Source organism: Mytilus trossulus, chromosome 1, assembly GCF_036588685.1.
Source record: "Mytilus trossulus isolate FHL-02 chromosome 1, PNRI_Mtr1.1.1.hap1, whole genome shotgun sequence".
Lineage (NCBI taxonomy): Eukaryota > Metazoa > Mollusca > Bivalvia > Mytilida > Mytilidae > Mytilus > Mytilus trossulus.
In genome coordinates, this window is record NC_086373.1 from 40433708 (window position 1) to 40460233 (window position 26526).

At 32.3% G+C, this 26526-nt stretch overlaps 1 protein-coding gene across 3 annotated transcripts in view; it reads right to left on the reverse strand.

The window, feature by feature from the left end:
* The window catches only part of LOC134724502 (SRSF protein kinase 3-like), a 42840-nt gene extending 29693 nt beyond the window's left edge, over nucleotides 1-13147 (reverse strand). Inside the window, exons 1-2 of one of the 3 annotated variants that reach the window (XM_063587576.1) lie at nucleotides 12973-13147; nucleotides 12811-12883 (exon numbers count right to left, since the gene is read on the reverse strand). In XM_063587576.1, coding sequence (XP_063443646.1) covers nucleotides 12811-12883; nucleotides 12973-12997 — 98 coding nt within the window. In that variant the 5' untranslated portion in view covers nucleotides 12998-13147. Of the gene's footprint in view, nucleotides 1-31; nucleotides 229-4232; nucleotides 4253-12810; nucleotides 12884-12972 lie in introns of those variants that run through there. The other 2 variants (XM_063587591.1, XM_063587585.1) reach the window with 2 other exon arrangements.
* Nucleotides 13148-26526: the final 13379 nt, after the last annotated feature.

The following is a 26526-nucleotide window of genomic DNA, read 5'->3' on the forward strand; positions in this document are numbered from 1 at the left end:
AATTAGGACATAAAATGGTGTCTCTACTGACCTTGATCTTCCAGTGTAAAACTGCTGCCAATTTTGTTTAAGTATGCCCAGTAATTTGCTCATTCCATAATTCCACATTAAAACCCATCAAATAATTATCCAATCACCATTAACATAAGTCCTATAATGATACTAATTACACCAGATCTCCCAAGTATAACATAATTAATGTCTACAGTTTACTAACAACACACTGTATGTCAATTTCAATAGGTACTCCTCAGAGTCTGAAGGATTACGTCTATTTCTTATGAAACCTATACACTCTGACATAGGTCTGAGTGGAATATCTCTGGAGAACAGATACTACTTAAACTTCTGTGATCAATAAATACTCATCTGATATAAACAACACTGTTAATTTCCTTTCAACAGATTTATTTTGGCCATTGTTCAGCCAAGATTGTTGACGGCAAGACTAATTTTTTGACATATCTCTCAACAACAAGTTATCTTGTTTCATATTCTTTTCCCTAGACAAAATGTGTATTCTTGCTAATGCAACTTTAGTATTCGTTTCCGGGGTTTCAAAAAAGCTTTTCTATTTTATGTAATAGAACAGAACTACACTGACAAAAAAGATTTATTTTTGTAATTGCTCAATCTATTATCTTTGAATAGAGTTGAGTGTTTTCATTGAGAAACTATTGTGAAAACGTCATTTAAACATAGCAACACATTTATTCTGCATATTCTACATTTCATGTCCAATTGTCATTAGGCAGTTCTTGTTCAGAACTTAATGCTTTTTCAGAAATCATTCCTACTCAAAAATAAAACAAAATTTATGGATTCAGGCAAAATATCAGAAAGATAGATCTATCACAATCCAATCCTTTCCTTCTTTCACATATTTCATATGCAATGTTTCCATTATTTTCTAAAATAATCCCAGTCCATAATGTATTTTAAACTAATGACATGTAACTGTTCTCAAAATATATATGGATTCATGGACAATAAAATACACACTTGGAATCGCTTTTTAAATTAAAACTTGTTCATGTATTTGCATGTTATTTTAAATAAACTTCACCAATAAATTCTACAGTTGCCCAGTTATAGAAATTTCAAAATGTTTATACATTGCAATTGTATGTCTCAAGGGAAACCAATTCTGCAATACTCATAAAACAAGTTAAAAAGTCATCTTTATATTCAATATAGAGATCTGGGAAAGCTCTTACATTTTTCTTCAACATACTTTTATGTGCTCCCCTAAGATTCATGCTAAAACATTGAATTAAAAAAAAAATCTTTGGAATCAATCTAGCATCTTAGCTAGCCAAAAGTAACGGTCCACTCCCCTCCTCTCCACCCTTGGCCAATTAAGACAAGTACCGGTAAGTGTAGAAAATGTAGGTAAAACATTGTCACTTGCTGATTGAGCAACAAGTCTTTATCCACCAAAACATACCACAATATTTAGTGACAATTTATTCTTAATAAACCAATAGCAATTTATGTGTATGTTTCTTGCACAAATGTTTGAATGTCAATGTATGTTTCCATTTCCTGCATTATCAAGTTTGTAAACTCTAGAGGCTACGATATTTTCACCTCGACACACTAGAGATTTCAAGTGCTACATTTGGTCAGAAAATAATAGGGAACTAGAGGCTCTAAAGAGCCTGTGTCGCTCACCTTGGTCTATGTGAATATTAAACAAAGAAAGCAGATGGATTCATGACAAAATTGTGTTTTGGTGATGGTGATATGTTTGTACATCTTACTTTACTGAACATTCTTGCTGCTTACAATTATCACTATCTATAATGAACTTGGCCCAGTAGTTTCTGTGGAAAATGTAACCAGTAGTAAAAATTTACAAATTTTATGAAAATTGTTAAAAATTGACTATAAAGGACAATAACTCCTTAGGGGGTCAATTGACCATTTTGTTCATGTTGACTTATTTGTAAATCTTACTTTGCTGAAAATTTTGGCTGTTTACAGTTTATCTCTATCTATTATAATATTCAAGATAATAACCAAAAACAGCAAAATTTCCCTAAAATTACCAATTCAGGGGCAGCAACCCAACAACGGGTTGTCCGATTCATCTGAAAATTTCAGGGCAGATAGATCTTGACCTGATAAACAATTTTACCCCATGTCAGATTTGCTCTAAATACTTTGGTTTTTGAGTTATAAGCCAAAAACTGCATTTTACCCCTATGTTCTATTTTTAGCCATGGCGGCCATCTTGTTTGGTTTGGCGGGTCACGCCACACAATTTTTAAACTAGATACCCCAAAGATGATTGGGGCCAAGTTTGGTTAAATTTGGCCCAGTAGTTTCAGGAGAAGATTTTTGTAAAAGTTAACGACGACGATGACGGACGCCAAGTGATGGGAAAAGCTCACTTGGCCCTTCGGACAAGGTGAGCTAAAAAGATGATGATGCACAAACATGCATATAATGTGCTTCAAAGGGACATAATAAGGAATTGTAAAAGTGACACTACCCAAATTTATACTTGATCTACAATTTGGGGTAATAAGTATTGTTTACAAGTTTTTACATCTGTTGGTTTGGGCAAACTTATGTTAGATAACAGAAACACAAAGTTTCGGCATTTTTTCCATTTGTAAAGGGGAGGAACTCCTGCTATGGCGATTGCATCACAGTTGCTTGATTCAGCTAAATTCTCTTGTTATACTTGGATCTGATCCAGTTAATAAAAAGAATGTGTGTCAGATCAATACACACAACCTCAGGCAAAATTCATATAACTTCACATCTCAAGTTTTTTATTGCAAAGTTTAATGAAAAATTGTTTGTTGGGAACATGATTAAAGAATATTTGCCTCAAGGCTCAATCTAAAAAGATGAGAGAAAAAACCCTCAAAATAATTACATTTACTCAACACCAGTTCATCCAAACTAAATAAGAAGTTATTTGGAAGCAGGAAGACATTATTTCTGATATGTGGCTGATCCTTGCTCCTTTATGATGATTGAAAGTTATAAAACTGATCAGTGCTTTTACAAATAATCACACAGAATTTGCTATAAATAGATCATTACATCCAGTAAGATACTGATCATCAAAAATCAGCACCTGATACATAAATAATGAATATACTTATATACTTTTATTTTTTAATTTTCACTGCAGACAGCCTATCAACAAGTGTATATAGTTTTCCCCGCAGAACCAACCTACATGGCACATACCGGTACTTATAAAACTGGCAAAAAATCTTTATTATTAATTTTTCAAAAGTACATCATAAAAAGTTGTACAGTACATGCCGAATGTGTAATATACCAGGGTATTGGAGAACTAAGTTGATCTACAAATAAACAGCTAAATATTGTAATTAGATGAGTGTTTGCATTAAAGTTGAAGTTTCCATTTTTCTTAATAAATATATTCCCCATGTTTCTAAACTGTACATAAAAATTTGACAACAAATTCTGTAATTCTCATACAATGTATGTGTTTTTACACTTAGTTCAAAGATCACATCAGGTAAAACAATTTAAAATTCCTGCTGGTTACAAAAGCACAATCATTTTTTTACATTTCAACTTCAACATGTTTAGCAGTTATGCCAAGGATACTCAGAATAAAATATTTGGGGATTCCTAATTGCATTACAGCAATTATAATGTAAAAATGTAGCTACATGTAGTGTTGAACTTTATGAGTCATTCAAAACTTCTTTCTTCTTTCTTACAGAAATTGACCAATTGTTGAAAGCTGTCTTCTAACTACATTCTAGGTAAACTTTTGCCCAATTAACATTTACTTTTTTCTGGTGTACCAAGACACTAAAAATTTTAGTAACTTGAATTGCTACCAATTTTTTCCTAGTTTGTTTATTCTTATTTTTTTATTATTCTAAACACCTCTGACATTTCATGTCTGATAACCTATAGAAAATGCATTGCAAATAGTTGCACTTTTAGTCGTTTTAATTACGGTTCATATACTAAACTTATCATTTTATGTACTTTCAATGTCTGATTTACTCTCTCTCTCTCTGTCCACATATAAATTATAATATTTAATTTGGTTCCCTAAACATCACACAAGGGCATCTGTATATATCAATACTATTACTTTATGCCTTTTAATAGTGATAAAAATGCTAAAAAATCAATGTTCAAATACATGTATATAGAGCGCTATGCAAACAAATGTAATGTTTATTGGTCAATAAAACAGAATTTATTTGTTCAATTCTTCTTACCTCATTTTAATCTACCTGTTCTTTCCATCACAGACAATCAAATTTGTTAGGAACTTCCGATTGTGATTTTCTGAGTTAAGAAGACAAGTCTTCCAGAAAAGATGTATATTTCCTCGTTCAATAACATTGTTTCGCTGACTATTGATCTTACACCCAAAGCAACTTGTGCGCTAATTAACTAAATCAGATACCATCATCAATAATCAAAAACTTCAAAGACACAGATTATATACATATACATGAAATTCAAAAGGACGGAAATATACTAATATACAATAATTTCCGTCATGAGGCTCACTGTCATTCTGAATATTGCAATTTAAGACTTTCATCCGTTTTGTTGGTACAGACCATCTATATAGTCTAACACAACAGACATTATTTGATACATATTTGACTGTTAGCCACATTGATTTCTTTTAAAGTTCTGCAATATATGCTATAAATTGATTGATCTTATACAGAAGTATGTTGAAAGATTTCCCAAGTCTGAATATGAAATTTTTAATTTTTTTTAGCATCATATGAATTACAGCTGATAACTGCCAGCATAAAGGTTGAGCTCTCAAGCCATGCTGCCATTTAGCAAATAAGCATACAAATGTTGAGGCATATATATTAAGGCAGTCAGAGGGGGGTAACAAAAATTATCACAAAACTTTCTGTGACAGGGCCATGCAAATCATTTTATTTCATCTAAAAGTAAATCTAGATTCTACATACATGTATCTCCTCATTAACTTAAGATTCAAATTGCAAACTTGAAGATTAACTGCAGTACTGTATTTGAGAATAATGTAGTAATCTTCCAGACCTAATCATGGAAGTAATATCGAGTAACAATTATTCCATGAACCAATCAAGTAAATTATCACTTGTGTACATTTGTAAGAGTCTCATTTTAACCAGTAATTGGGCTTAAAATCAATCTCCATCAGAACCACAACAAATCAATTGATATAAACATTCCAGTAACCCATTAACTAGAAGCAAAGTCGAATGTTCTTATCCATTAACCTTATGGAACAATACTTTCTTGGATCCGATGCCAGTGTTATTCTGACATAACATATTGTAATTTTGATAGAAGACTGAACAGTGGTCAAAAAAATGTTATTAACTTAAATGTGAATCCAAATGATAAAACAATAGCTATTGTACATGCATATATGTTTGTTATAAACAAGAAAAAAAAACATAAATGCAGTAAAACACTGGAAAAAAATCACTCTTCTATATACAACTGCAAAGTACAGTCAAACAGTGACTTCAGAGTTGGACTTTCAAATTAAAATTGAGAATGGAAATGGGGAATGCATTTTTCATCAGTTTCAACTTTTTTTTAATTAATTTATACAAATGTGATGTGGTCGGGTCACCAGAAACAAGTATCAAATCAACTTCAAATGACATGAATATAAGCAATTCATGTCAATGTAATGACAATACATGTATGAGAAACACAAACCTAAATATGGACACAGAGTTACATGCTCCTGACTTGATACACGAGCATCAAAAATGTGGCAGTGTTTGTTAGCCTTGTATTATTTTAATTTTAGTTTCTTGTGAACAATTTGGAAATTAGTATGGCGTTCATTATCACTGAACTAGTATATATTTGTTAAGGGGCCAGCTGAAGGACGCCTCCAGGTGTGGGAATTTCTCGCTACATTGAAGAACTGTTGGTGACCTTCTGCTGTTGTTTTTTCTATGGTGGGGTTTTTGTCTCTTTGACACATTCCCCATTTCCATTTTCAATTTTATTAAATATTTTTGGAAGCGCTGTAATACCATGTTTACTGACATTTTTTTCTCACTATAGTTAGACAAAACTTAGTTTATATTTCATGTTGCATACTAAGTATATACATGTATATAAACTCGTCATAGATACCTTGATTGAAGTTTTGTATTTGAACCAGACATGGGTTTTGTCTACAAAAGACTCATTAGTGAAGCTCAAATAAAAAAAAGTTAAAAAGGTCAAATAAAGCATAGGTTTGTTTTAGGTCTAGTGGCAAATACTTCATGTATGTTCAAGGTGTTCCTTATTAAACAATTAATATTTGACTAAAGTGTTTAAATTGAGCCAGTGATTATGTATATTCTCAACATATAAGCCAAAACATATATCAATACCTACTACATCGGAACCTTTTTTTTTTTAGATTGTGCAATTGTTATAAAATGACCATTGTCAAATTTATGCTTTGTCTCTGATGGGCAATTTTTTAGAACAGATTTAATATAAGTTTTAGTTATGTGACCTCAGCTAAAATGATGTAGGTTAATATCTATTTATAGTATTGATTATGTTTTAATATGTAATGTCAATAGTTAGGTTAACAATTACATTTATCTCATCTTGTTATGATTATGTTATATAAATATTTATAGTTACATTATAAAAAGGGAGACAAACCAAGCATAATCCAAATGGTCATTTCAATGTCTTGCTTTCAAAAAAGTCAATCATATCATTTGATTACTTTAATTCACTATTTCATATATGTCAACATAACTTCCTTTATATTCTATCTTTATAATATATATATTTTGTGCAATCTACTTTTATTTTTTTGTTTTTTTTCTCAATCAGACTTTTAAAATCACTGATGTTTTGTAAATAAAATGATTACAGTGAAGCAAGAATACCAATTTTAAATGATTAAACCAATTGATTTAAAACAAAAGAATGCATGAATCACAATCACCAATTAACCAATATTTCATCCTACACATGGAAAAGGTTTAATTTACAACAGCAGAATTATGTTACATGCACCACACACTATTCAAAAACATTTCTGAGAAAGATCTAGAACAGCCAAAGGGAAATAACCCAAAAAGTATGTGACAAAACCAAAAGCAGTAATGTTCCTTCATATGACATGTGACATGTTGGATTGCCAAAAACATCAAGTGATATATATAGTGAATAAATGGGAAATAATCAAATTCTGATTTAGGAACAAAACTGCAGTTTCTATGTCCTTATTTGAGATTTCATCAATTCTCAATATTCATTTCTTATCAGGAATTTCCATTTATTATACATGTAAATGCACATTTCATACCTGTCAACCTGTGACGATGAAAATGCAGGTCATATTGAAAAATTAAATCTCAGGTCATAACGCATACGAACTTTTTCAAGCTGAATTTCAGTATTTATGGTACATTTTCTTACAATGTATATCAAAGATACCAAAACATCAATGCATGTTCACTTGGTTCAGTCAATTTAAATCTTATTAATTTTTGTTTCATTGCACTGTTAAAGATTTTTCTAAATTTGTGTAACTCAGTCTTACATCCATTACTTTTAGTAATTACCACAACCAATTATCTTTAAATGTAATTTTAGAATGTATAAGATATCTAGTTACGTTGCCTCTAAGCATATCATTTCTTCTTTGACAGGGAAATTAGACTATGATAAAATATAGTAATACAGTAAAAGGAAGTATAAATGTAAAAAATAATTTTCAACTTTTTTTTAAATATTGTATAAACGTATAAAAATATTGAAAAGTTATTTTTCAATATGTATTTGAGTTTTATATTTCTTATGATTTAATCTTTTTCACCCATAAAACGTAAATATAAGGAATAATTTTGAATGGTGACAAATAAGGGTAAGTAACTAGTTGAAATATGTTTGTTTATGTTTATAGTGCAATTTATTTACTACCTAAAGCTTAGGTAATTGGTGTTAATGAACTGTGTGTTTGACACCAAAGCTGTCAAATGAAGTCATGCACTTAATGGTCACTTAATTGGACAGTTTACATAGCTAGATGAACTTCTTGTTCATGGAAGAATTACGAATTTGCCGGTATTTCAATTGAATATTACTTATGAAATCAATCTCAAGGCTAAGAAATACGGGTGAAATCGGGTCATTTAAGAATTGAATGCTTCTTTTTGTAAATTTATTGGGGTGTAAAAGCGTTAACGGAAGTACGTTTTGTATGAAGCACTTGCGCTTCATTCTAAAAATGTATGCACGGTCAACGCTTTTATAACCCTATAAAGTTACAAAAAGAAGCATTCAATACTTATAATTACATTTTTTAGCTAGGATCATGAAAACACGATTTTTATCAAGTTTTATTTAATTCACCTGTGCACTTTATTGTAGGACCAACATGTGATGTGCAGTTAGCCAATCAGAATAATGTATAATAATGAAACAAACATCTAATGTAATTATTCGGACTTATATTGTAAAAACTAAATTTATTTAGAATTGCAAATAAATTGAGTGTAAGTCATTTGTTGTGTAATTTTTGAGGAATGTGAATGTTGAATGTGAATGTTGGTAGTTGCTAATGTTGTGTTCCATTCTACCGGCAATATTTTTGAGTATTCTTGTTACATGTATCCTTTCTGAAAGTGTCAATGATGCATAATTATCATTCCTTAAAGTTTACATAGCTTATAAAATGTATTGTCAGGTTAACATTCTGTGTAGACTAAAACTGATTTTCATTAAAAGATAAAATAAAAGTTCTTTCTGTCTGTCAGGTCTTATTCAGTCTGCACCAAGTCCAATGCCCCAAACTAATAAAATCTTATTCAAAAGTAATTTTTTGCAACACTTTGTATAGACTAGAAGTCATGGTAGTTGGAACAGATTTTGATGCAGACTGCAAGTTAATAATTTCACTTGTTAGGGAAAACCAAGTTGGCAACATTCACTTAACCTTGGCAAAATTACAATTATATATTTTTTCTTTATTTTAAGCAGCTGCTACCTTTATGCTTGACCTGCAAGTCAATAGGATTATTTCTTTCATCTAAACAACTTTCATTGTATACAAAACAAGAAACTTATATGTAAGTATCCATTCCAAAACCCACTTTGAATTTTTTAATTTTCAATTTTAGAAACACTAGTAACAGTAACCTAAACTTTATATACCTGTTGACCAAAAAAACAAAACAAGACTTTAAACACATTTTCTACATTTTCGGTCTGTACAAGTTTAATTCCAATCAAGTAAGTGAAACAAGTCAACATCCAAAAATAATGTTCACCCCTATTTTTACCAGTGACAATATGACCAAATGACCCTAAATTGAAAGGCTTCTTTTTCTCTTCACTAAATCTTCTCTATGATTTTAAATTCATTTACTTTACTCAAAGGATACTCAAATCTAATTATCATCCAAAATCAGTTTGTTTGAGCCACAGGGACTGACAAACAATTACTACAATGTATATGTATACATGTCGGTATGTTTGCTCTAAAGTAAAATGTTTTTTTCAGGGAGTAAAAGTAAAAGAAACCATTTTCCAGATTACTTTACATATTTAGAATGAACACACTTTGTACATGTGATTTCTATATCCTTTAAAGCCTGTTTGTTATAGGTCAGTAGATGCACTTTTCCAAATTTTGTTTCATCACTTATTTCAAATGACTTTTTTACGGTTAACAATCTGAAATCACTTTTTTATAAATATCATATGCATTAACTACATGTAGTTGTCAATACTGGCTGAACATGCTGACCACAATCATATTTCCATGTAATAACTCTTTTACATTTGTAAACTAAAAATTGTCAATATCAAGTACTGATTTTCAAAAGTTTCTGAGATATTGCTGAGCCAGACGTTAACCTTTAGAATATTTTTTTTAAATACAATTTTTTATACACCAAAAATATATTTTACCTATTGCTTAAAATGTCTGAGAAATAGACCAAACCACAAAAGCCAAGCATTGTCTGAATCATGAAAATGAGGTCAAAGTCAGATGAATGCAGACGGACATACATGTATACATGATATGCAGCTTACTATCATTCCATACATCAAATATAGTGGCTCTAGACTATTAACAAATAGACCAGACAACACAAGCTAGATGTTGTCCATTAAACCAATAAGTCAGACATGTTCACCTTACCATCGTTTCTTACATTATACATACATGTAGAAAAGTTCCCAAAAAGTAGTGGTCCTAGGTCAAAGGATTTTGACCACCAAAATTATTATAGGACTGGCACAATTTTAGTATTTTGCAAAAGAAATAACAGTGACGATCACCATATTTTCCTGAAGGACCACCAGGGAAAAAAACTGCAAGAACTAGTTAACCTAATGCTTATACATGTTATAACTGAGATACAGACTTGACCATGTAACTTTAACTTTGGTCATTGATCCATGAAATAAGGTAAAGGTAATGATAAACCTATCTGACTGAAATGAACAATGTACATATTGTGCAAAGGGGGTCATCCATAACTGTTAACCATTTTCAAAGTGAACAACACATACACTTAGGGGGAAGAGGTTAAAAATCAACATTTTAACAGACTACAGTACCCTTTTTTTTTTTTAAATAAAACAGTCAGGTATGTTTCATTTTATTTTCAATGCAAATTCAATTGCTTCACTATACTTAACTATAATAGACTTGATCTTCTTTGTACAATGTATCAAGCATGATTGATTATTGTCTTCAAATCTGAAAATGTGTACATTTTGTACACTTTGGAAAATGGTTGACAATTAGGGATGACCCCTAAGAGTAGATAAAGGCAACAGTAGCATACTGCTGTTCAAAACTCATAAATCCATGGACAAACAAGAATGTGTCCACAGTACACAGATGCCCCACTCACACTATCGTTTTCTATGTTTAGTGGACCGTGAAATTGGAATATATTCTCTAATTTGGCATTAAAATTAGAATGCTCTTATCAAAGGGCACATGTATACTAAGTTTCAAGTTGATTGGACTTCTACTTTATCAAAAACTACCTTTACCAAAAACTTTAACCTGAAATTTGCACTATCATTTTCTATGTTCAGTGAACCATAAAATTGGGGTCAAAACTCTAATTTGGCATTAAAATTAGAAAGATCATATCATAGGGCACATGTATACAAAGTTTCAAGTTGATTGTACTTCAACTTCATCAAAAACTACCTTGACCAAAAACTTGAACCTGAAGCGGGACAGACGGACGAACGAACAGACGCACAGACCAGAAAACATAATGCCCCTCTACTATCATAGGTGGTGCATAAAAACAAAATCAGGGTAACAAAGTAAAACTAAGACATTGCAATCCATATACCAAGTATAATACTTTTTACTCATAGTGAGTATTTCACTTGACTAACAGACTAATTTTCTTTTGTGAAGTCGCAGAACCAATCGAATGAGGTCAAGGACAACCGTCATCTGAACAATGATTAATTCATACAATATGGTATCTGTTAACAATATATACATTTGCTTGCACCTGTCTTTAGTCAGGAATCTGATGTTCAGTAGTTTTTGTTAATGGATATATATGGTTCACTAAAAGTGTTTCTTGTTTGTTTTTTTTTCGAATGTTTTTACACTAGTCTTTTTTGGGCTCCTTTATAGTTGCTGTTAACAGTTAAGTGTGAGCCAAGAATCTTTGTTGAAGACCGTACTTTTACCTATAATGGTTTACTTTACAAATTGTGACTTGGGTGAAGTGTTGTCTCATTGGCAGTCATGCCACATCTTCTTTGATATATATGAAGCATCTAGATCTTCTACCTTCTGAAAATATAATGCATTGTACATGTACATATATATTATACTGTCACCACTGCTTGATTGTTTATGTAACATGTAATTCCGACTTTTGTTGGAGGGGAGACAGAAATTGTTCATAAATTAGCACCTTAACATACTGCATATCTAACATTGCTGGTGCTTTAAAGTTAATAAACCTTATCTCTATTTGGGAATTTGTATCACATGACCTGAGAATTATTGACACTTAAACCTTTTTAAAAAAGGTGCTTTATGATTGTTTATGTCAAAAAGATAACTCTCCATCAGAGACCAAATGACAAAGTAACCAACCATATGTCACTGTACTGCCTTCAACAATGACCAAAACTTAAATTGTCATATAGCAAAAATTAAGTATGAGAAAGATTAACATGGCATGCATTCTGTTATGTTTTAATATAAAAATGTCTTCTTTGTCAGTGAATGTACATTTCTTTATTTAGCAATTGACCCATTATGGCAAATCATTGTTTATTGATCACACTTGATCATGAAACTCACAAAAACTGAAAAATTATTCAATATCAAATTCCTGATGTGTATCTAATTTTAATGCTATATTTCACTCCAACTGTGCACACATTTTATTGTTAATTGTTTTATTTATCACACAATGATCTCATGTTTTCACATGTTGCTTTGTAAACACGTGGTTTGTCAAAACATTGACAATTCCATGGTTGAGTGACTGCTTTTGCATCCCAATAATACCAATTTCGGAAGTAGGGTTTTTACAGAAAAAGAAGATAATTACAACTCATTGTGTATAATCATAGACACAGTCTTCGTTTTATTTTAATCAACATAACAAATGTTCATAATAAATTGCATGAATCACCAAGGAGGCCTTTGGCAGGTATCCATGGCGTGTGCAGATGCTACGGCTATAACAATACTGTAACCTATTTGGTTAAGCACTTATGTCTTTAGTTAAATAGAGACAAAAGAAATAAACAATTTCCTCAAAGGAAGAAAGAAGATAAACTCGATGTACTCACGATCTTTTCTTCTCGTCAGTTTTGAACCGAGACTTCGCTTTTGACCGCTTCTTTTTCGCTTGAAGCACTAAAGCTGCAATAAAAATATTAACCAGTAAGTCAAATAGGCCATTGAATGTTTGTCAATTTAGTTTTGAGTGACAATAAACCTAAATATAGTACCTTTTCGGGGAATTTTTGAGCTCATCCTAGCTGTTTTCTGTCATTTGTTAATTCATTCTTCATGACGCATGCGTAAGTTTGAATGACGAGTCTAAACTTCCGTTATCGTACATCATTACAAAGTGCGCGTTACTAATATACAGTAGCAAATAATGTCAAACCTCGTAAACGCACACTGACATATAATCAATCGTATACTAGAATTAAAGCGAAAATAAACCTTTTAATGATTTCTTATTTATTTGTATACAAATTCACACGTCCTATGTTATTTTTTTTCAGTTAGAGAAGTCCTGTATCATATATATATATCATGTGAGACAATATCATGGCTGAAAAAGTATAATTTCCATGTCCCGCTTTTCACCAGCAATTTTTTTTTATTCGGACATCTTTTTGGAAAATTTCAAGTTTCAGTATTTAACTCGAGTATATAATGCACCAACTGCAATCAATTAAACATTCTTTTAAATATTTCATCTAATGAAATATTATAATTTAAATGCCGGTCACCCCCCCCTCCCAAAAAAAAAACCTGTTATTTTCTCAGTGAAAATTAAATCATTCAGAGAATATCTAAATTAAGTAAACAGCCTTCCAATTTTCACAAATCTGATAGATACAGAAAGGAATGTATTTTATAATTTTTCATTACCTAGGCAGATTTTTTCATCTGGTAAATACAGTTTCAAAGAATAAGTGACATTGTTTGCTGTTATCTTCCAATTGTGACCAATATGATCTCATCTTTATAAATTGTTGACCCTAAATATTCAGCTTTGAGCGTTCCTGAAGAAGGAAGATGAGAACAGCGCTTCGTTTGTTTTCATTTTTTATTGATTGCATGACAATCGTGTATATTGCCTTGTATCGGTACGACTAGGAACACTGAACGTTATGCTAGTCTGGAATGTCGGAGGTTTTTGATATCTTTTTTTTAAGAGTAAGATCAAATATTAGTAGCTTGGAGCTAGGATCTACATAAACTCATCATAGATAGATAACAGGATGTAAATTTTGTATTTGCGTCAGACGCGCGTTTCGTCTTCAAAAGACTTATGTTATAGTTGCCGCTGTACATTAAGCGCCCATCTATCCATTTGTAGGAGTCGGCATTTTAAAAAATATTTTCAAAAGTTTATATCAGCGTGGTAATCTTTTTTGGGGAATCTGATATATAAATTTGGTCACTAAGGTGACACTTTTTTTACTTGGCCGGATACTTCCACGAGGGGCTTCAATAATAGTACATAAAATATTCTTATCCCCAATTTGATGAGGGAAAAAATTATATTCTGTGCAAGCAGAGGACAAAAATAAATATTTCGAATCCAGATTTTCCTCATGCCTTATAGTGTTAAATTTTGAACTACATCACTTGATTAATAGCGATGAAAAACTTAATAAAATTATTAGCGCCTAGCGCGAAATTGTTTTTTTTTCTAACTTCGACAATACAACCATATCCCCATCAGTTTTGAAATTGAAAGGTTGCACCCTTAGACAACGTTTGGACCGATGTGTGTAACAAGTATATGTATTTATCATATACGTAGCTCAATTAGGGCCCCAGATCAACCATTGTTTTTAAATATATATATGCAAATTAAAAAAAAAAAGGAAAAGGATTTTTTTTTGTATTAAGGGATATCATTGTTCAGTATTTGTTATTTGTGCGTTTTTAAGTTATCGTACGGCAATCAATTTTGAGCAAAATAAAAGAACACAAGTACGTCCAGGCAGAATGGGGCGTGTAAAAAGAGTGCCACGCTGTCAGCTGCATGATAGATTTTTCCATTTAGGGCCATACACCAATGTTGCTCTTGAAAAATTGTACAATGTAAAACGCTGCATTTTAAGTGAAGCATCAACCTATGGAGCGCTGAAAACTGGATATTTAAAAGTCAAGTAAATACAAGAACCGAAACAATTGAAGATGTTCGGCCAAAGTGAAGTTAAACATATCAAAATCCATCTACAAGGGCTACTTTGACAGAGGGAGCTGAATTTACAACCTATTTTAAATTATCGATTTTTGGTTGCCAGTGACAAATATTTCATGAATGTTCAGGAACAAATGTGTTTGTTTATCCTACATTAGTTAGAGGTATAGAGGGGTAGGGTTGTAATATAGACAAACATGTTTAACCCCGCCGCATTTGTGCGCCTGTCCAAATTCAGGAGCCTGTAGCCTTTTTAGTTTTGTAGGATTTTAATTTTAGTTCATTGTTATATTTCGGAGTTTAGTAGGACGTTTCTTATCACTGAACCATCACTGAACCAGTACACGTATTAGTCTAGGGACCAGCTAAAGCAAGCCTACACCACGGGTGTCATTCGGTTTATCGAGAGAAATGATCGTGAAAGAATATCTAACGGCGGTCAAGTATTGAGAGACGATCGTGAAAGTTCTGGAAACGGATCGTGAAAGACATTTAATGTACATTCTAGCTCAGAATCTTTGAAAAAAATCGCTTAATTTTCAAAACGCGGAACAAATCAGAACAAAAAATTATGTCTGTCAAAATGGTTTAACTTCCTCAACATAACTGTGAAAGAAGATAAAGAAAATATGAAGTACTTTTTTGAAAAAAAACAAAAGGCGCAATGCGTGTCTATGAAATTAATTACAAATAACATGCTTTTTGTACCTATAATGGTCATATCTCAGAATATTATGATGTATTTTAAATTTAATCTTTGGTGTATCTGATAGTACAGTAAAATTAAAGTATGTTCTTCCATTAAAAGCGTTAATTTGTTTATGAAAACCTTGAATTTGTTGATTTTCCATCAAACTTGATCGTGAAAGATCAGGCAACGTATTATTTCGATCGTGAAAGAAAATGCGTGACCAGACTTAATACTTGTTATCAGAAATCAGTATTTCTTTTACCATTTGATAAATCTGCAAGTGTTTGGAGTCTGTTACTATTTTGATAAGGATGAACATTAAAGCTATTATCTTTTTTCTATTCAACACGTCACCTCGAAAGTTAAAAAACTACCAAACTAATAACGTGTTTAAATAAGTGTGAAAGATTCAGCTCTGTGAATCGGCCTATTGCACTTCAGACAGACCGACACTAGTTAGCCAATAATATGGATATGCAACGTTTAAACCAAAATGTTATCCATCAAACACAAAATCATAGCAAAACAGCACATTTCATGTGTAATGTTGGATTGAACGATAACCAACATTTTATGCAACATAACTTTTTACGTTCTTTATAAACAACGCTTATAAGGATTGCTTTAACGATATAGTACATTCTATAGAATACCAAAGCGCAAATGCTGTAATGTCTTGTTTTCTTTCCTTATGATAGTATATTTGTTGAACGTCTATAATATCAAGGGTTTTACTAGAAGTGTCAAATGCACATAAGATTGTCAATTTTTCATAAAAAAGGTCAAGGTCAGATGAACCATGCCATACAGATATCCCCAAATATCCCGTACATCAAAAACATGTGTTCCGATCCTTACAGTGCCTTAGAAACTGACAAATGTAAAAGTTATACTTGGCCAATTAATTCGGAACATAAGGTCAAAAGTATATGATCCTTAACCGATAGCCAGACATAGAAATCTTACTATCATATGATAAATCAAACACAATTGAAGTCATCATGGTCATATAAGAAACATGCAGACAGACATGTACACCATACACGAAACACCTTGTCGCTATAGCATACAGTATAAATAAGAAGATGAGGTATGATTGCCAATGAGACAACTAACCACAAAAGACCAAAATGACACAAACATTAACAACTATAGGTCACCGTACGGCCTTAAACAATGAGCAAAGCCCATACCGCATAGTCAGCTATAAAAGACCCCGATAAGACAATCTAAAACAATTCAAACGAGAAAACTAACGGCCTTATTTATGTAAAAAAAATTAACGAAAAACAAATATGTAACACATAAACAAAGACAGCCACTGAGTTACAGGCTCCTGACTTGGGACAGGCACATACATAATTAATGTGGCGGGGTCTCAACATGTTAGTGGAATCCCAACCCTCCCCCTAACCTGGGACAGTGGTATAACAGTACAACATAAGAACGAACTATAGAAAAACAGTTGAAAAAGGCTTAACTCATCAGATAGACAAACAAATACAAGTATATATTCAAAAGGTCAAATAAGTACTTCACATGACAATAAAAAACTTCATCCTACAATCATCCAACTATTTTACAAAGAACATTTTCACAAATGCCCAAATAATAATTTTAATGCATTTGCGCGTCTAGCGTACTAAATTATAATCCTTGTACCTTTGATAAGTATTTCACCACTGGGTCGATGCCATTGCTGGTGGAGGTTTCGTATACCAGCCAAGTATTCTACACTTCGATGTTGACATGAATATCAATAATGAGGTCATTTGATACAAATTTCTTGTTAACAAAGCTTTGAACTTTTCGCTAAGGATTAGCATAGTCGTATTTGGTACAACTTTTTGGAATTTTGGATCCTCCCTCCATGCTCTTCAACATTTTGCTTGTTTGGCTTAAACCTATTGAGAATGTTGACCTATCTAGCTTTTCTCAATACCAATGACAAATATCAATTACCATATAATGGAAGAATACTTTGAACGTCTACGTAGCATCAGATCTTTCACGATCCTTTTCACGATCTTCAAAAATGCGGTACGTGATCTTTCACGATCCAAAAAATAAATTTTGTGTAAATAGTTCTTTATTTACAAAGTTTTAGATTATATTTATACAAAATAACTATGAGAACCGTTTAAGAAATTCAAATCCAATGCCCTTATTCTGATAAACATAGTTTATCTAGTCGAATTTGTGAAAAAAAATCGTGTTTGTTTACATTTTTTATGTCATTGAAATGTCGAGTGGCAATCTGCCTTTCGTCGTTTTGTAATAACTATGTACTTTTGAAACTGGATATTAAGACATACTGATCATAATGTTGTACCATTTTGACAGACAGTTTTATTTTGTCGTAAATGTGTCTGTGTAATTAATTAAATTAGAAAATTTAGTGACCTTTCATATGTCTTCTCGATTAAATGTCTTTCACGATCCGTTACCAGAACTTTCACGATCGTCTCTCAATACTTGACCTCCGTTATATATTCTTTCACGATCATTTCTCTCGATAAACCGAATGACACCCGTGTACACAACGATTGCGACACCATACATTTAGTATACCTTCCGTATCATAACTTGGAACTGAAATCAATCATAAAAGGCAATGCAATTGATAAAAAAAAAAAAAAAAACGTTTAAAGTTGCATGCGACTGAAGCGCTTTTTCTGGTCTACCTTCATTAGAAACGTCAAAAAGCCGAATAATACTATTTGGACTTCTGCGAGTTGGTCAGTTTTCACTGTTACTAAATATTTGGCACTGGGGACACCAATTAGCCTTGAATTATTTATCTCAAACTCTCACCTTATATTAGAGATTTAAATCAGCTTATTTAATGCCGGTTTAAATAGGTTCAAATAATTTTTTAAATAGATGTACAACCTAAAAATTTCTGGACACTGTTATCACATGTGATGGCTAATATGTTTTATAAAAAATGACTTCTTCTTTTAATTATTTATTTAGTAATAAAAAATGATTTGATGATTAAATTTTGATATATTTCGTGCTATTTATTCCCAACTAAGAACGATTATAATCAGAGCCGTGTTTACAGGTACCCCTCTAGCTTTTTCTATCCTTTTTCAATTTTTGATATTTTAATGAAAAATAAAATAAAACATTTTCAAAAAGTATAATAATCAAAATTGCACGTTATGTTTACTGTGTTTAAAGTTTAATCAAATTTCTAAACTATCAAAGTTAAAAACGGTATTTAAAATTTTACAAAATTTGGAATTTTTATATTTTAAAACTTTGAACAAATTTTCAAAAATCGAAAATTTTAAAAATTTTAAAACTTTGAATTGGTAAGTGTTACACGGACCACAGCGGTCTTACCATCATATAGAGAGTGATTCTTGGAATTGAGAGTAATAACCTATTTTTAGTCCTTTTTAATTTTGCACCTACGTCTTTTTTTATGATCCAGACAAAAGTTCCACATTGTGTAGACTTATACTTGTTTACAATATACTAGTAGTTACACATATTTGACTTTGAATCCATATTGAATCTTTGATCCTACCTCCGATTCAACAACAAGAAGCCAAGTACCATTATCCAGAATTCGCCCATGCTTTTAACATTTTTTTATGTATAGGGAATCACTGAAGCACGACTGGAGCGACACCGTTTATAGATATAGGAAGATGTGGTGTGAGTGCCAATGAGACAACTCTCCATCCAAATAACAATTTAAAAAGTAAACCATTATAGGTTAAAGTACGGCCTTCAACACGGAGCCTTGGCTCACACCGAACAACAAACTATAAAGGGCCCCCAAATTACTAGTGTAAAATCATTCAAACGGGAAAACATACGGTCTAATCTATATAAACTAAACGAGAAACGAGAAACACGTATATATTACATAAACAAACGACAACTACTGTACATCAGATTCCTGACTTAGGACAGGTGCAAACATTTGCAGCGGGATTAAACGTTTTAATGGATCAAAAGGTTATTCAGTGGGCCCCCTACAACCTGAAGTTCTGAATCTGCCAGTGGATGAGCAAACAGTATTAAGAATGTATAGGGAGAACAGTCAGACAAACAAAACGTAAATATAGATATAATGAATAGAAAAAATTGGACACAAAGTCTAAATAATAGAGAAAAAGGTTAACAAAATTAAAGAACAAACAGGGTTGAATGACCCCATCCCACCCATACCTCTTATTACACATAAAATTGAGAATATAAATGGGGAATGTGTCAAAGAGACAACAACCCGACAATAGAAAAAACAACAGCAGAAGATCACCAACAGGTCTTCAATATAGAAATTCCCACACCCGAAGGCGGCCTTCAGATGGCTCCTAAACCAATATATACTAGTTCAGTGATAATGAACGCCATACTAATTTCCAATTTGTACACAAGAAACTAAAATTAAAATAATACAAGACTAACAAAGGCCAGAGGCTCCTGACTTGGGACAGGCGCAAAAATGCAGCGGGGTTAAACATGTTTATGAGATCTCAACCCTCCCCCTATACCTCTAGCGAATGAAGAAAAGTAAACGCATAACAAAACGCACATTAAAATTAAGTTCAAGAGAAGTCCGAGTCTGATGTCAGAAGATGTAACCAAAGAAAATAAACAAAATGACAATAATACATAAATAACAACAGACTACTAGCAGTTAACTACCTGCCAGCTCCATACTTCAATTAAATCGATTGAAAGATTATGATTTCATCATATGAATATCAGGCACAATCCTTCCCGTTAGGGGTTTAAATAGTGTCATACCGTCATAACATATATGAAAAGAACATAACCCGTGTCATGCTAACAACTGTTTAGCTCTTTAAATAGTCAAATATTAATAAATCTATTGAGACAGAACCGAAAAATGGATATAAGAGTTCATTAAACTTGTATGTTTGTACAAGAAAAGATTTTCACCCCCCCCCCCCCCCCCAAAAAAAAATGGAAAAAGAACAATAGTAACTTCGACACCATCAGCATTATACGACAAAGTGCTGTCAGTGCTTATCAGTGTGCACATGTGATGCCATATATTAGTACTGACAGTATCTTACATTATAATATACGGACTAATGTAATAAACGCTTAGAATAATAAAGAATATGTAGCCTTCAATTTATAATCAAAAGGTTTAAGAGACATTATACAATTAAAAAATGTTGAGACAAACAAGCTTGCGTACACACATTCTTACTTTCAACACTGCGACAATACATTAACCTGTCAACTTATAATTTTGAATCTTCATCGCTCTATCTCTAGCTCCTGTTACAGAAAAATGAATCCAGTTAGGAAAATCAGTATATCAATGGCGGATCAAGAGGGGGACGGTTAATGCATTTGAAAGGGGACATATGGTTAAAACCCTCCTCTATCCTAGGTTGGAAATCCCCTTTTAAAAATGGCTGGATCCACCAACGTATATTTTAAAACATATATTGCACAAGATATGAGCAGTAACTCAATTAGGACGCAGGAAATTTTAGCGGAAACTATTGATCTACTAGGAGACATTTGAGCGCCGACATTAGAGCCCATTTTAGCGCCGGAATAATACGTTCACCTGTCTTTTCGATAGCCCATTTTAGCTAAAACTTGCCTGGTTGAATAATATCCACTAAGCTTTAATTGGGCAGAATTTCAGTGTAATTCAAAGCGAACAAATAATGGTTCAGAGTCGTTCCATGCCCATTAAAATGAGCAATGTTGTAGTTGTACCAAGCTATTTGCGTCTTTCTTGACACTATAGTGATCACAAACACATTTAATTACCTAGAAGCTTCCTGTTGATTTTACTGAGTGATGGATTTAGGGGCCCTTAGGGCCTCTTTCATGGTAAAAAAATCATTGGTAATACAGTGAAAAGTTGAACCATGACTTGAGTGAGCCCCCTTTTATGGCAGTCCCCCTTCTTAAAAAAAATGGATTTATCATTTTGAACTTTGTTCCAGTACAATAGAGAAATAGCTATAAGAAATTGCACTGCTATGAAACTATGCATACAAATCAAGATAAAAAAGAATCCTTAACCCAGTAACATTGCTACATGTAGGTACGAAAAAGTACCACACGCGGATGACCTGGTACAAGTTCTTATAGCTAGTGAATTTACTAGCTGAAGGAGGTATTCCTACTAGGAAATGTTTGTACTTTGTAGAGTTACTTTAAGCTAGTAAAATCACTAGGCTTACTATGTATTTGCTACTAGGAGGACCTAGTTATGTTACTAAAAGGTAGTAAAATTACTTATTCAGACTAGTAAAGTCACCAAGCAGTCTAGCAAAATTACTAGGGACTCCTAGTGTAATTACTAAGTAGCCTAGTACATTTACTTTAATGGCCTAGTAAAGTTATTAAGTAGGCTAGTAAATATACTTCTGGCCTAGTAATCTCATGGCAATAAGTTTACTAGTTTACCTAGTAGAGATTACTAGGTATTTTTTTCAGTGTATTATCAAATTGCAAACAACAACATATATATATAAAAACGAAGTATAGACGAACGGAAATGGGGAATGTATCAAAGAGACAACAACCCGACCATAGAAAAAACAACAGCGGAAGGTCACCAACAGGTCTTCAATGTAACGAGAAATTCCCGCACCTGGAGGTGTCCTTCAGCTGGCCCCTAAACAAATATATACCAGTTCAGTGATAATGAACGCCATACTAATTTCCAAATTGTGCACAAGAAACTAAAATTAAAATAATACAAGACTTAACAAAGACCAGAGGCTCCTGACTTGGGACAGGCGCAAAAGTGCACCAATATCTAGACAAGATAAATAGAAAGAACAGTTCCTAATACAAGTCAACAGTATAGGCGCTTAAACGTCCGATTTTTTTTCGCTCAAATGTCCTATCAATGCGCTAAAATGTCCTCCGCCGGTCAATTATGACGCTATTTATGGAAAGTAATTTAATTATCCAACATAAAAATGCTTAATAGCTATTTTAAACCAGTCTGTTCCCTTTGAATATTTTACATTTCTTTTAGTTAGAAGAGTAACCATATATTAGACACAAGTCATACATAGTCCTCTTTTTTAATCCAGAATGAGATAGATGCATTATTCCAAATTAGTATATTTATAGCAGAGCTCTATCTTTATAGCAGAGCTCCATCTTTATAGCAGAGCTCCATCTTTCATGATAGCAGAGCTACATCTTTATATCAGAGCTCCATCTTCATAACAGAGCTCCATCTTTATAACAGAGCTTTATGGTAGAGCTCCATCTTTATAGCAAAGCTCCCTCTTTATAGTAGAGCTCAATCTTTATAACAGAGCTCCACCTTTATAGCAGAGCTCCATCTTTATAGCAGAGCTCCATCTTTATAGCAGAGCTCCATCTTTATAGCAGAGCTCCATCTTTATAACAGGCTCCATCTTTATAGCAGAGCTCCATCTTTATAGTAGAGCTCCATCCTTATAGCAGAGCTCCATCTTTATAGTAGAGCTCCATCTTTATAGCAGAGCTTTATAGCAGAGCTCCATCTTTATAGTAGATCTCCATCTTTATAGTAGAGCTCCATCCTTATAGCAGAGCTCCATCTTTATAGTAGAGCTCCATCTTTATAGTAGAGCTTCTAAACAAATGTCACTGTGCTTAAACGGCCGTGGGTAACTTAAGTTACCCACAGCCCAAGATGGCGGACTCTAAACTCGTTGAGATGACAGTTGATACGAAATATACTTTTTGCAACGTTTTGCATGATCTATGTAAATATTGATAGGATTTTTGAATAAAGAAATCACCTACCATCACTTCAAATCCGTTAATTTTGACTTCACTTTAGCGCAAGGCCAACTTTTAAAAAATGTATAAGATGTCCGTAACTTACAAGTTAAAAATAATCAGACTGTCCGTAACTTTATTTTCGGATGTGGGTAACTTTTTTTCAAAATTGTAAGATTAACAATTTCAACAGTTAAAGGACAATAAACACTTTCAAACCCCTTAATTATTACATAGATTTATACAATAGCGATATGCTTCAAACTAAACAAGAGAAAAAGTAAACCAGAGGGTCACGGATTTTCCGTTAAATTTGAAAAAAAATATTCCCGGGATAAAACGGTATCTGACGGTACGGCGTTTATCTAACATTCTTCTAGCTTTATATATTGTTCACTGATGAGTCCTTGGCGGAAAAAAATGATATTTTTTCCTTTAAATAATTCTGAATTGTTAGCCAAAAAGATATGGTCTCTACTATATCTAGTGTGATGTGTTGTTGATTGTGAGAAAAAAATGCCAATATCTAGGAGTAGATAGAAGTCTATATTATTGAACATGTGTCAGTTTATTATAGTATTAAAGGTAGATTTAAAATCTTCTAACAGTTTCATTGACCTCAGGGGTTCAATAAGATCGGGTATCAAATCATACATATCTTCTTTAGAGGTTTGGACTGATTCATCTGTATTTCTGCTAAGGATTGACCTCTTTGAAAGTTACTGACATCATGTTAAAGTTACGGACATCCCTATTGGTATAAGGAAAAAAGTTACGGACAAGTTGCTTTGAAGTTACGGACATCATAAGTGTTTTGGCAACTCGTGCTGTAATCGTTTATTTTGTAGTAACTAACCAAGTTTTACATTGCAGAGTTTCCCTAAAAGATTTATATAACTTTTTAATTACTGAACATTTCTTTTGTATTCATGGTATTGTAATTATATAGGAGCAAACTTCCTAACCGAAGCCAGGCGGCTCCATCTTGGGCTGTGGGTAACTTAAGTTACCCACGGCCGTTTAAGCACAGTGAAATGTATAGACGATTGAAAAATTGGGAATGGAAATGGGGAATGTATCAAAGAGACAACAACCCGACCATAGAAAAAACAATCCTTATAGCAGAGCTTTATAGCAGAGCTCCATCTTTATAGTAGAGCTCCATCTTTATATAGCAGAGCTCCATCCTTATAGCAGAGCTCCATCTTTATAGAAGATCTCCATCTTTATAGCAGATTTAGAAATGTCCAGGTTTTGTAAAGCGACTGATTTGGTTAACTACTTTCATCTAGCAGAATGATAAAAAAAAATGCCAACATCTTCTAAGTTTTATTGGAATTAATATTATTGTGTATTCAGACTGTTTTGCCATTTTGAGACAACATTCAAAATCAAGAACTTACTCACATACTTTTGACGGCACATTTCTACCCTCTTATATATATCAGTACTGTTTGGCAAGACTAAAAACTGATAATGGTTATACTTTCTATTAATTCAATACTGTTTATTATTATACAATATCTGTACAGTTACTAATTCTGTAAATATTTGGGTGTTCACATTGCTGACATAATATTTATTTTCAAATGTTCTTCCATATTTGCTTTTCCCCCAAGTTTAGTGTATAAATGATATACATGTATAAATGTAATTGTAAAAGGACGTTTTTCTAAAACTAGAAACATTTATAAATACCCATGTTAGGTCTATGTGTATATATGTCTCTGCTAAAACTGCGTGACATATCTTACATATTATTCATTTCAAACAATTTCTTCCTTATATATATATCATGTTTTTATTCTGTTGCTAAATTGAGCGTATATATACAGGATATATAAAAAAAAATATTTGTTGAAAAATTGGAAATTGGAAATGAATGCTTTTGTTTAAATATTAATCAGTTATCAGGACTAAGGTATTCTAATGCTATTAATTTTAGAGAATACCCCTTCATGAAAAATTATCTTCACAATTTAAACCGCTCAATGAAAATTGCATCATTACACTTTTAAAAATAAAATACTGTTTTAATTCAAGTTATACATTAATTCAAACCAATTTTAAAAAGGCACAAATTAAAGATTTTCTTTTAAACAAACTTGTAGTTAATTGGAATCGTGGACAACACAAAGAAATGTATGAGCACAAGGCTTTTAACAAAAAAATATTTAAAATATTTGTAAATAAAAAAAAAATATATTCAACGTAAATAAATTCTTCATTGTACCTCATGGTTTCATATTTACTTCTAATTAGCCCCAATCATTATGAATTTGATAATTCTTTAGAGCATCAATAGTATGAAAATTTGATTACTTTTTAAATCGCACTTTTAAAATCCGAAAACCGCTATTAAAAGAAAACACCACATCAATTATTTACGTTAATCTATATAGGAAGATGTGGTGTGAGTACCAACGAGACAACTCTCCATCCAAATAACAATTTTAAAAAAGTAAACCATTAAGCCTTATGAGATTCTATCGAAATTAAAAGACAAAAAGACTTGAAATCAAACCTTTTGGATTATCTCCCTTTTCCCAGTACTTTTCATTACATATTGATATGATGCATTCTGGTGAAGAAATTTTAATAAATTTTATAAAGTTAATCATAACTGTTGTATTGCTACATTTATGAAAAAATCATGGTCCTACATTCTGTCGATATTATGCACTTATATTTCGATATTTGATATTGCACAAAGTCACGACGAGCTTTTTGCTGACTGTTTAAGTTTTACACCAAATTTGTTGGATATGTACTGATTGTAAGTTCTTCAAGATGGAAACTATGTGTCTTCTTCTTTGTGTTAGTTATCCTTGTTTATAAGAATAAAAGAAAACAAAAATTATTCTGTATGTTTTATCCGGCTGCGTCGTGCTGATCTGATTAGTCCTTCACTTTCAAAAGTAATTTCATTGTTTGTTCTTATAATATGCTGTTAAACCACTGTGTCAAGTCCGGCGTTTTGCATTTGCGCCGATCTGCATTTCATTTGCGCCGATTTTGTTTTTCATTTGCGCCGATTTTTTTACAGGTAAATAACAGGTAAATTACAGGTGAAATGATATAAGAAGATGTGGTATGAGTGCCAATGAGACACCTCTCCATCCCAGTAATGTTATTTTCATTTATCATTAAAGACCTCTTCCGTTAGCCAGTTAG